The sequence below is a fragment of the Chrysochloris asiatica genome, unplaced genomic scaffold (assembly GCF_000296735.1).
Source record: "Chrysochloris asiatica unplaced genomic scaffold, ChrAsi1.0 scaffold00047, whole genome shotgun sequence".
Taxonomy (NCBI): domain Eukaryota; kingdom Metazoa; phylum Chordata; class Mammalia; order Afrosoricida; family Chrysochloridae; genus Chrysochloris; species Chrysochloris asiatica.
This window is the reverse complement of record NW_006408565.1, coordinates 970,149-983,585: the sequence shown is the minus strand read 5'-3', so window position 1 is coordinate 983,585 and position 13,437 is coordinate 970,149. Positions and strand designations below refer to the sequence as shown.

The 13,437-nt window shown below is 41.2% G+C and overlaps 1 protein-coding gene across 1 annotated transcript in view; it reads right to left on the bottom strand.

Moving 5' to 3' along the window:
• Positions 1-13,437, bottom strand: part of CSMD2 (CUB and Sushi multiple domains 2) — a 933,956-nt gene that overhangs the window by 99,098 nt on the left and 821,421 nt on the right. Inside the window, 2 exon segments of the mRNA XM_006862126.1 lie at positions 2,133-2,278; positions 3,545-3,722. Coding sequence (XP_006862188.1) covers positions 2,133-2,278; positions 3,545-3,722 — 324 coding nt within the window.

The window sequence follows — 13,437 nt, the reverse complement described above, 5'->3', positions numbered from 1 at the left end:
CTGTACTTATCCTACAGAGCCATGCCTCAACATAAAACAAAAATCCTCATAACTGAACCATTAAGCAACATCATGATTAAATGCAGAAATCATAGCCATTGGTAAGGATTTTGTGCTACTTGGATCCACAGTCAATGCTGATGGAAGGAGCAGGCAAGAAATCAAATGAAGTATTACACTGGACAAATTTGCTGCAAAAGACCTCTTTAAATGGTTGAAGAGCAAAGATGTCAGCTTGAGGACTGAGAATGAGAGATGTTCCCTCCAAAAGGGGCATGGGGACTGAGGCCAACTGAGAAGGTGGAGTCTCACCTTCCATCCTGCTCATCCTGGGGGAACGGTGGACAGTTTCTGTACTTTTCACAACATTGGTTTTTTTCTATCTCTTCTTGTCTCTCTTTTTCTACCTCCTCTGAGGGCCAAGGCTGAGTGTGTTCAAGTTTCTATAAATGCACGTTTGATATAACAGTGCCAGAATAATAAGAGAAGATAGTGCAACTGAAAGGATTCACTTCTGCTCCTATTTCTATCCATGGGTTTTGGGACAAGTCCTCAAGCCTTTCTTGGGTTTCTGTATCCTCATTTGTGAAATGGAGGTAGTAACTTCTGCCTTACCACTTCACACAATTCTTAATGAGTGGCTGTTGGTCTGACTTTGACTGATGGCAACCTCCAGTGTGTCAAGGGTGTCAATGGCTGATATTTTGGAAGTAGATCATCAAGCCTTTCATTATGAGTGGATCTGAACCCCCACTATTTTGGTTAGCAGTCAATCATATTAACTATTTATACTATTCAAGGATGCCTACCACATTCTTAAAGGTCACAAACTCCAAGTCCCTTCTTCAACAGATGAAGAAACTGGGGAAGGAACTTGTACAAGGTCACACATCTGGATCAAGTTTGATCCAAGAAGAATGAAGTCCTTGACAACTTCAATCTTTTCACTTTTGATAAGAATGTTGTTTATTGGTCCAGTGATGAGGATTTTTGTTTTCTTTACATTGAGATGTAATCCATACTGAAGACTGTGCTCTTTGATCTTCATCAGTAAATGTTTTAAGTCCTCTTCACTTTCAGCAAGCAAGGTTGTATCATCTCCATATCACAAGTTGTTAATGAGTCTTCCACCAATCCTGATGCCATGATTTTCTTCATATAACCCAGCTTCTCATATTATTTGCTCAGCATACGGTTGAATAAGTATGATGAAAGAATACAACCATGTCACACACCTTTCTTAATTTTAAACACATTCAGTGTTCCCATGTTCTGTTCGAACAACTGCTTCTTGGTCTAGGTACAGATTCTTCATAAGCACAATTAAGTGTTCCAGAATACTCATACTTCACAATGTTGTCCATAGCTTAGACCACAGAGAAGTTTCTATATGTTTTCCTATGCAGTGCACACCATAACAAACAGGAGGAAGTTGTATCCAGACCCATAAACTCAGATTCTTTTTGTTGTTGTTAAGTGCTGTCAAGTCAGTTCCTACTCATAGCAACCCTGCATATGTTATCTGAGGAGTGGCTGGTGAGTTTGAACTGCATTTCAAACCAACCTTGTGGTCGGTAGAGCGCTTAGCCTATGGTACCATACTAGGACTCTTAGAGACTTAGAAAATGGGGTATTGATTAAGTACAAACTCAACTTGTTCCTCCTTCTACTTGAAATCTCCAAGTCTTTGCTTGTGCCCAAAAACCGGGTCCTGCTTGTGATGTCAGCAGAGGTGTTGAGAGTCGCTTGGTGTGGGTAAACTCTAGAAGGTGCTAAGGCGGCAAGTTGGCCAAAGGTAATTACAACTCAAGTCAGTGAACTGATGTAAATAAGAGGGATGGGCAGCCTCACACTCATACCTCTGAGCTTGGACTTGGAATCAAGGATCAGCCTTTTGTACCTCTCTTCCCTGGTAGAAGTAGAAGTAGGAAAACTTACATTATGGAAGCCTCCCCTGGGAGCTTTCACATATGCTAATACACGCAATTATCATAAATCTGAGGAAACTGAGGCCCAGAGAGGTTTTAGAGCTCATTCAAAATCACATCCTAGTGAATGGTAGGGCCAGGAGTCTAGCCTAGACTTGACTAGGGAGCCAGACTCAGCCCCCCAGGCCAGGCTTCCATACTGACCAGAGAAGGTTATGGCGAAGATTGCTCCCATGGCTGCATCATGGTGGAACGTGAGCAGGACCTGGTTGGATGAGCTGTGCATCGTCTTCTTGGCCAAGCTCCGGGAGAAGACTCCGAGCTGTGGAGCTGTCTGCTGTGGCCCGTCCCTGCATTTGGAAAGAAGGTCCTGTTAGGTTGCAAGACACCTTGGCTGTTTGCTCCAACCAGTGCTGTTGTCTACCTGGTTTAGGTGGTTGTGACGCTTTCTGCACCCAACATGTCTTTCCCCTCACTCTAAACACTTCTCTCTAATCTCTCCCAACAGTCTCTGATGGAACTGACAAAGTGGACGAAGCTCACACTGATTCTCCCCCTAACCAAACTACCCAACCAAAGAGACTCCTGGTGTAAAGCCCTCACCTAAGAAGTGGGTGCTATGGAGAGGGGATAGTGTAGGGTTGGAGAAGCTCATGCTCAGATCCATTCCAGCCCTATTTCCTTGTCCCCGAAGCAAACCACAATACCCATATTGCCTTTCTAACTAAAGGATTTCCTCCCCCGGACCATTTCTAGTCCTTCCCATCTGTTCCCAGTCAAGATTTGGAAATTGAGCTGCAAATTTAATCCAGGAAAGTTAATGTGATTTAGTTCTGGGAATTTGGGGAAGAAAATCCCACTCTTTCTAGCTCATTCCTAAAATGGCAGTAACCTCTCAACAAAGGAATTTTAAAATTATATTTTTGTCCAAAGGACCTGTGCTTTGAGGAAAACTTTCTAGGAAAAAGTACTTACCAGTTAATAATTTACTATATTCCCATTTAAAAATTAACTCAAGATATTCAACTATATAATTCAGTGGAGCTGTCTGATCTGGTAACCACTAGCCACTGGGGGGCTATTTACATTTAAATGAATTGAAGGTAAATAAAATTTTAAATAAGTTCTCAAGTTGCTCCAGTTACATTTAAGTGTTTGATAGCCACATTTAGCTGGTGCTATAGCACTGGACAGCACAGATATAAAACACATCCATCACTGCAGAAAGTTCCATTGGGCAGTACTGATTCAGACTTTCTCATCAGCCTGAAATGGTTAGTAGTACTTCACAAAATTCCACTCTATTTGGGTAGTTTATCCAGTGTAAAAGTAGAATTTTGGTTTGGACTCTGGAAATTCTGAGACTAGTCTTCATGTTTGCCCCCATCCCCATTCACATACCCACTGGTACTATCACTGACTCTCTCTAGCAGGATTTAGACCCCAGGCTTAGGTCACTCCTTTCCTCTCCCTCTCCCTTCTAGGAGTGCTAACAGCTCATCCAGGAGGCTAACTACCATTAGAACCAGTCAGCTCTTGGTTTTCTGAACAAACAGCTGGATAATCCAGTTTAGAGCTCCTTTCTAATTGGCTGTTGATATGGCACCAGGCCCTACCAGATGGTGATGAAGTCTCCGGAGGGTTCTGTCTGCAGCAGGCTGAGGTTGAGGCGGATGCCATGACCAATAGACACGGTGATCAGCCAGACGCAGTCCTGGGCGCTGGTGTATGGGCTGGGGAAACCCGGGGAGTATACAGTGCCATTGGAAGAGGTGATGTCCCCGCCACAGGGGACTGCCAGAGAGGAACACAAACACAGAGATGAGTGCTGGAGATCACCTGAGAATTCAGATGACTTCCCGATGAAGTCCCAGTCCCCAGCACAATTCATCCAGTTCTGGCGGGATTATATGCCAGCCTCCCTTATTGTTAGACTGTTGCTATTATAGTTGTCACTGAATTAGTGCTGATTCACAGTGCCCTCTGGGTAACAGAACAAAATGCTGCCTGGTCCTATGCCACCTTCTAGAACTATATGTATTGTGATCTGTAAGGTTTTCATCGACTAATATTTGGAACCTCCGCTGGAACGTGTCCATCATGTGTGACCCTGCTGGTATCTAAAATGCCAGGAGCACCTTCTTACATCACAGCAACATGCAAGTTACCACAGTATGACAAACTGACATGGTGGAGGTGTCATTAGGATGTTGTTGTTGTTAAGTGCTGTTGAGTAGTTCTGACTGACAGTGACTCTGTATGTGACTGGTGGGTTTGAACCACTGACCCTGTGGTTAGCAGTCCAATGCTTATCCTACAGAGCCACACCAGGACCCCAATGTTAGGACAGAGTCATATAACGGACTCTGGTCAGTGAACTGTGAATAAAAGTGACTTGTGTCACTTCTAGTTGAGATTAAGAACTGGTGTGTCTCTTCTCTTACACTTAAAGAGGAAGCTTGAGAACCACAGATAGCTATAATGAGAAGATGAAGACTTGCCCAATGTGCCTTGGACTTTATGAGAAAAATAGATAAACTTTCACTGTATTACCACTGAGAGTTTGAGGATTATATCTTGCCAGGAGTTTGCAATAGTTACTCCTGGGGTTATTGGGGGTATAAATTTGATAAAGACAAGAAATCCCCAGTTGTTATAGTATGTTTCCCACTTGCCCAGTTGAAGGATAAGCCTACTGGTTTACCAGCCCTACTACAGAGCTCAGAAGCAAGCTTTCTAATGTGTAATTCTCAAATGTGAATGGGATCAGCAAACATTTGAGGAAAGTATGCAATATAACATAGGCCATGATAAATGAATAGAAATAAATGACCATGGAGAAAAATAGAGATAATTTAGAATACACAAGAAAACATGAATAATCTCTAATTTCTATCCTCAGAGAATGCAGGAAATATTTCAACTCTACAACAGCAGGATGCTTTGAAAAGTGAACCACCAGGGATATGAAAGAACCATTGGAAATTAAGACTATGATCACTAAAATAAAATAATCAGCAAAGCTGCATGTTAAGTTGAGCAAAAATCTCCTAGAAAGTTGAACAAAAGGTAAAAGACTAAAAATATGAGAAAACAGAGAAAAGATACTGGGGATTGATTCAGGAGGTCCAACATCGATTAAGAGGAGTTCTAGAAAGAGAGAACAGGTGGAAGTAATGGGTAAATAAATAATTCAAGAAAATACTCCAGAGCTGAAGAGAGAGCACTGAAATTAAAAGGTTCTATTGGATGGATCCTTGCTGTGGTGCTGTGGGTTAAAGCACTGGACTGCAAAATCAGTTTGAACCGCAAAGTCGGCGGTTCAAGCTCACCGGTTGCTCCTTAGAAATTCTATACAGGGTCATTATGAGTCAGAATCAACTCAACGGCACTTAACAACAACAACCACATAGAATGGAACCCTGGTATGGTGTTATAGGATAAGCAATGAATCTAAAGGTTGGTTTGAACTGCAGTTCAGCAGTTCCAAACTCACCAGCAACTGGAAACCCTATATAGGGTCACTATGAGTCAGAACCAACTCAATGGCACTAAACAACAAATAACAACATTGGATGCTGAAACAGATCGAGGAAACAAAATTCCAAACTGTAGAAACCAAAGACTGAAATTTCAAAGCACTAAGAATGTGGAGAAGATTCTAAAAGCCTCCTGAGAGGCTCTTAGATTACATGTGAAGGGACAAGAATTATACTAGCATCCAGTTTCTCACTGGCAAGACTAGCTCCTACAGACAGTTACCACACAGCAACGTTCAAAGGAGAGATCATTTTCAATATAGAATTCCATGTCCACTAAAGCTATCAATTTAATTTGAGGGACATTAAATACATTTTCAGACATTTAATGACCTAACACACCTTGGTTAGAAAGGTGTTTTGAGGTTGTCTTCTGAAAAACAAGAAAGTTAACCAACAGAGAGAAAGACATGGGATGTAGTAACCACTCATTCCAATCCAGGAGGAAAACTGGCTGAGGATGCAGTCAGTTCAGCTTGGAGTAGGTGGATAGCAGAGTCCTGGAGGGAAGGCTCCTGGGAAAAAGGAGAGGTGAACTCCACAGAATACTATTGAGATTTTTGAGACTAGCCAAAGACACACACAAAAATAAATTATACAAGAAAAATGAAAAGCATTTAGATACTCCAGGAAAAACAAAACTATGTGAAAAACATATTAATCAAATATGATGCAATTTACAATGTAAGATTTTAAATAACTGATGAAAAGTAAGGGGAACAAATACAGTTAAATTAAACTTGATTCAAGCAGCCCTGGGGTTACAGGACTGAGCTCAATTAAAAGAAAATGCAATCCTAGCAGCTGACTTTACCATCATTAAACAAGGTTTACAAAGTCCCAATGATATAAACATTATTTCAAATTTATTAGTTTTAGGATTCAAACTACAGACAAACCATTGAGACTTGGGAAGAGGGCAAAGGGTCAAATTCTTGATCAGGTAAATGATGTGCAAGCTGATGGTGGAAGACAAGGCAGAAGCAGGGTAGAGTACAAATAGCACTATTTTAAGAAGTGGAGACTCAAGGGGTACTGCTAAAGTTCAGCAGAACCAGACATAAAGCTTGGCCTGTTACTATTTAAAATAACGAAGGTAACCAAAAATAGAATTTAAAGTATTACTTAGATGCTGTACAAATGGAAAAGAGAAGCAGAAAAGAGTGCTAGTAAAATGCTTACTTATCAACTACTTATATTGGGGAGTCAAAGTTAAAAATCAAGATGGGTAATTTCTACACAGCTTTCACATAATCCAATTTAAAAAATAGCCAAACTTGAACAGGTACTTCATAAAAGAAGACTTTGAAAAGGCCAATGAACACATGAAAAGGTGCTCACAATCATTACTCATCAGAAAAATGCAAATAATAAGTACTCCACAATCATGAGAAAGGTTAAAATTAAAAGCACTGAAAATACCAAGTATTAGGAGGAAATGAGCTATTGGAACTCCTATACACTGTTGGCTGAAATGTAAACTGGTATAATCTCGTTAAAAAACTGGCAATAAATACTAAAGCTACATATGTCTACTCTATGACACCGATATTCCACACTTGGGTATAGAACCAAGAGAAATGAGTGCATATATTTCCCCCAAAGACATGTACAAGAATGCTCATAGCAGTTTTATTCAAAAGGGACAATTGGAAACCACACGAATGTCTATGGACAGTAGAATGTATAAATAATTGTACAGTCACCCAATGGAAAACTCTGAAGCAATAAAAAAGAATGAATACTGATACATTTAATAACATGGATAATTTTCAAAGACAGAAGGGTATAAAGAAGACAGATACATTTACATGAAGTTCAAGAACAAGAAAAACTTATCTGCAGTGAAAGAAGTCAAAATAATGTGGTTACCATTATTTACAAAGACAAAGCTCTGAATCCTACTTTCATGACTGGTGTCTTAAAAGCTGGTTAGTGGAGTCCTGGTGTGGTGCTGTAGGATAAGCATGGACCGCTAATCAAAAGATAAGCAGGTTCAAACCCACCAGCTGTTCCTTGGAAACCCTATACAGGGTGGCTATGAGGCAGAACTGACTCGATGGCACTTAACAACAAAAAAAGGTGTACTGTTGGTCTCTCCCCACCTGGAGGAAAGAAGAATAAAGAAAATTGAAGATGCATGAAAATAATTAGTTCCATGGACTAATGGATCATGTAACCATGAGACAAAAGGAACTAGATGGTACCTAGCTGTCACCACCAGCTGCTCTGAAAGGGATCACGTTCGAAGGTCCTCCATAGCGTGGGAGGAAAATGTGTAACAAAACTCAAATTCATAAAAAAGGCCAAGTTGATAAGTCGGATAGACTGGTGGAAGCCTGAGATTATGGCCCTTAGTCATCCTGTAGGCCTGGAACTGAACTCACCCCCATGGCTCAATTTTCAACCAAAAAATATTCGGATCTATAACTTGAACAAAATAACACTAGGTAGAGACACACTGCTTAGAATCATAAATCATTTGGGATCAAAAGAGCAGCATTTGCCTGAAGACAAAGTTCAGAAGAAATGAAAGGTTAGGAAAGGAGTAGGAATGGATATGGGAAAGACAGGGAGTAAGTGGAGAGTTCATTGCAGGGATTGCAAATAATGACCTGGAACAAATTGTGTATGAATTGTAGAACGGAAAATTGATTTGCTTCACTCAATTCACAATAAAAAAGTTTAAAACAAAATTGGGTGGTTACGTGGGGATGAGGTATTGATTGGAAAGAGACATGAGGGAGCTTTCCAAAATATTGGAAATTTTCTGTATCTTGATGATGAATTGCACTGGGCAAATCTGCTGCAAAAGACTTCTTTAAAGTGTTAAAAAGCAAAGATGTCACCTTGAAGACTGAGCACCATGGTGTTTTCAATCACCTCATTTGCATGTGAAAGTTGGACAATGAATAAGGAAGAATTGCTGCCTCTGAATTATGGTGTTAGTGAAGAATACCAAATACATCCCGCACACCCAGAAGAACAAATAAATCTATGTTGTTAGAAATACAGCCAGAATGCTTCTTAGAATTGAGTATGGCAAGACTTTGTCTCATGTACTTTGGAGGTATCAATCCCTAGAGAAGGATATCATACATGATAAAGTAGAGGGTCAGTGCAAAAAGAGAAAGGTCCTCAATGAGATGGACTGACACGGTGGCTGCAACAAGGGGCTTAAACATAGTAATACCTGTGGCTGGTGCTGGATCAGGCACTGTTCTGTTCTGTTGTACCTTCAGTTGCTGTGAGTCCAAATCAACTTGGTAGCATCTAATAAGAATGTAAGTATATTACCTAGATATAGTCACCTGAAGAATTAAAACCAGAAATAGGTAAGAAGAGCTTTCATGTACAAGATACCCTTTCATAAAACATAGCTGTGAGGGGAAGAGAAAGACAGTGATTTATTGAAGGAAAAGATGGGTCCCAAGTGGATTTTCCTTTTTTATAGTGAGACTTCAGTATGTTTTCAATGCCAGTTAAAAGAAGTACAAGATAGCAAGGAACAGTTTGAAAGACAGATGAGAAGAGGGGAATTAGCTTCAATACAGCTCCCTGTGGAGGTATGAGAGGGTAGGATACAATATTGAAGGCAAGCTCAGACAGGAAGAGGAATGTCTTTCCCTTTTGCCTGGAAAGAGGAAGAGGAAGCTGATAGGACAGGAAGTAGGAGGAGTTAGACTAAGATTTCAGAAGAGGGACTGTAAGGCTCCACAGCATTTTGTTTCCAAATTCTGTCTGTTTGACCAACTTCTGCAGAAGGTCCATTTGATGTGGCCACCTGCCTCTCCCACATCTGGCCTTCCAGCTTGGGCTACCTGTGCTGTCATTTGAAACTTTCATGTCACACATGCAAATATTTTTTTTAACCCAATCCTCACAATAGTATCAAGGAAAGCAAGCAAGGGTCAGCCAAGGAAACGGAGGTTCTGAGGGAGGAAGTAGCTTGTGTGAATCACATGATATTCACTGAGGTAAAGGCAGTGTGGTCTCTCAGGGGTGGCTTCCCTGCAATGCCCATCACCATGCTAGGTACACATCAAGAGCTTCTTTCATGCTTAATATCTGAATGTGTAAGACAGGACAGATACAGATCAAGGCCACATGAGTTCCTTCAGCTCTGCTGAAGTACTGCACCTGCACAAGTCTCCCAGGACATTGCCACTGGGCCTGGCCTGGGAGACTTGAAGTATGTCATCACCCTCTCTGGTCAGCCTGCAGGACCCTGAGACTCCCAATCATGACAGACTCAGACCACATGTCCCTGGTCCTGTAAGTCTCTTTTGCTGTTCCGGAAGTGGGAGAAACTGTCCAATTCTCTCATCTACCCTAGAGGTACACACTTGAAACACTCATCCTGTAGGCTGGCCAGGGAAAGGATAGGGATAAGAAAACAGCTCTGTTTTTAAACTGCCCTGTAAGGCAGTCTTTCACCCAGGCTTTACTGTTGTTAAGTGCCATCGAGTCGGTTCTGATCCATAGCAACCCTGTATAGGGTTTCCAAGGAGCAGCTGGTGAGCTTGAACCACCGAACTTTGCAGTTCAAATGACTTTACAGTCTGATGCATTAGCCCACAGTGCCACACCAGGAATCCATGCTTTACTGGACATGTTTAAAGGATGGGAGGATGAGGCCTGTTTTGGTGGCTGCCCCACAGGTGGCTATAGGCAAAGTATTTGAGATTACCTGATCCCAGGTATCTTGGGTTGGGGAGATAACCCTTCCATGTTGCATAGATTGTTTGAGGAATATGACAACATTACTATCCTCTTATGCTATTTTGTAACAAGTAACATAGTCATGTCTTATGGTGGTCCTAGCAGCACACCCTAGGTCACTCCTAGGTGAAGTGGTTGGTGATTTTAGTCTTTGGAAGACACCAGTAATACGTCAATCACACAGTACCTGGTCTACCAACAGTTCCAGGAATATCAGCCTGTTTATGCATGGGGATGGTCCTGGAAATCTGAGAAATGAATGAAGCTTTATTATTTTTAGACATTAAGGTCTTCTGTACCAGGACCAGAAAAGCTCAGTTTTGCCTTATTTTTCCATGGAGATCTCCAGGAGTTTGAAGCCATGTGTTTGGAAGCCAGGCCAGTGTGAGGTGGGGGTTGGTTGTACTGCTTAGATGCCTGAATTCAGGTGGGCCAGGATCCAAAAATCTGCAGTGTCACCAGACCAACATTGTTGTTGTTAGGTGCCATCAAGTCCATACTGATTCTTAGCAACCCTATGCACAATAGGACAAATCACTGCCGGGTCTTGGGCCAATTTCATAATCATTGCTACGCCTGATCCTATCGCTGCTGCCACTGTGCCAATCCATCTCGTTGGGGGTCTTCCTCTTTTTCTCTGACCATCCACTTTACCAAACATAATTTCCTTTTACCGTGATTGGTTCCTCCTGACAATATGGCTGAAGTATAAGGGATGAAGTCTGGTTATCCTGGCTTCCACGGAGCACTCTGGCTGTACTTCATCCAACACAGATCTAGGTGTTCTTTTGGCAGTCCATGGTGTTTTTAACATTCACCATAACTCAAATGCATCAATTCTTCTATGGTCTTCCTTATTCACTGTCAAACATTTGTAAGCATATGAAGTTATTGAAAATACCATGGCTTGGGTCAGGTGCACCTTAGTCCTCAAACTGACATCTTTGTTCTTGAACACCTCAAAAAGGTCTTGTGCAGCAGATTTGTCTAACGCAATCCATCGTTTGATTTCTTGACTGCTGCTTCCATGACTGCTGATGGTTGATCTGAGCAAAATGAAGTCTTATATAACTTCAATCTTTTCTCCATTTATATGGATGTTGTTTATTGGTCCAGTGATGAGGATTTTTGTTTTCTTTACATTGAGATGCATCCCATACCAAAGGCTGTGAACTTTGATCTTCATAAGTAAATATTTTAAGTCCTCTTTTTTCAGCAAACAAGGTTGTATCATCTGCATATCGAAGGTTGTTAATGATCTTCCTCCAATCCTGATGCCATATTTTTCTTCATATAATCCAGCCTCTTGGATTATTTGTTTGGCATACAGGTTGAATAAGTATGGTGAAAGAATACAGCCCTGTTGCACACCTTTCCTAATTTTAAACCATTCAGTGTTCTAATGTTCTGTCCGAACAACTGCCTCTTGGTCTCTGTACAGGTTCCTCATGAGCACACTTAAGTGTTCTGGAATACTCCTACTTCATAATGTTGTCCATAGCTTGTCATGATCCACACAATCAAAGCCTTTGTGTGGTCAATTAAGCACAAGTAAACATCTTTCTGGTATTCTCTGCTTTCAGCCAGGATCTATCTGACATCTGTAATGATAACCCTTCTTCCATATTCTCTTCTGAATCTGGCTTGAACCTCTGAAGTTCTCTGTTAATGTATGGTTGCAGCCATTTCTGTATTACCTTTAGTAAAACTTTATTCAACTGGGACATCAATGATATTGTCCGATGATTTCCGCATTCTATTTGGTCACCTCTCTTTGGGATGGACACAGATACAGATCTCTTTCAGTCAGTTGGCCAGGTAGCTGTCTTCCAAATGTCTTGGAGTAGATGAGTGCCTCCAGTGCCACATCACTTTTTTGAAAGATTTCAATTTGTATTCCTCCATCTATCCCCAGTGCCTTGTTCTTTGACAATAACTTCAATGCACCTCAGACTTCTTTGTTCAGCATGTGGCTCTTGATCACATGCTAACTCTTGAAATAGTTGAACATCGACCATTTCTTTTTGGACAGTGACTCTGTGAATTCCTTCTATCTTCTTTTGGTGCTTTCTGCATAATTCAATAATTTGCCCACAGAACCCCATTAATTTTCCCATAGAACCCTTCAATACTGCAAGTCGAGGTCTGAATTTTTTTCTTCCTTCAGCTTGAGAAATGCTGAGCGCATTCTTCCCTTTTGGTTTTCTAACTCCAGGTTCTTTGCATATTTTGCTATAATATTTGACGCTGTCTTCTTGAATTCACCTTTTGAAATTTTCTGTTCAGCTCTTGTACCTCCTCACTTCTTCCATTTGCTTTAGCTTCTCTACACCAGAGAATAAGTTTTGGAGTCTCTTCTGACATCCATTTTGTTTTTTTTTTCCGTCTTTCTTGGCTTCTTAATGATCTTTTACTTTCTCCCTGTATGATTTTCTTGATGTCATCCCATAACTCTTCTAGTCTTTAGTTTTTATTGTCTAATGTATCAAATCTGTTCTTCAGATGATCTCTAAATTCAGGCATGATATTTTCAAGTTCATATTTTGGCTCTTGTGGACTTGTTTACATTTTCCTCAGCTTCAGCCTGAATTTGCATATGAGCATTGATGGTCTGTTTCACAATATGTCCCTGACCTTGTTTTGGCTGATGGTATGGAGTTTGTCCACCATCTCTTTCCACAGATGTAGTCAATTTGATTTGTGGTATACTCTACCTGGTGTGGTCTATGTGTATGTTGTTGTTGTTGTTAAGTGCTGTCGAGTCAGTTCAGACCCATAGCAACCTTGTGCAGGGTTTCCAAGGCTGTAAATTTTTATTGTTGTTGTTGTTGTTGTTAAGTGCCATCGAGTCGGGTCCGACCCATAGCGACCCTGTACAGGGTTTCCGAGGGTAAATTTTTATAGGAGCAGAAAACCTCATATTTTTCCCGTGGAGCAGCTGGTAGTTCCGAACTGCTGACCTTAAGGTTCACAGCTCAATTTGTAACCCATATGTATGTTGTTGTTGTTGTCAGGTTCCATCGAGTCAGAACCAACTCATAGCGACCCCATGCACAGCAGAACGAAACAATGTCCGATCCTGGACCAACCTCACTACCATTGCCACACCTGACGCCATCAATGCTGCCACCTGGCTGATCCATCTCGTTGGGGGTCATCCTCTTTTTCTCTGACCCTCCATCTTACCTAGCATGACATCCTTCTCCAGCTACTGTTCCCTCCTAACAATATGTCCAAAGTATGAGAGA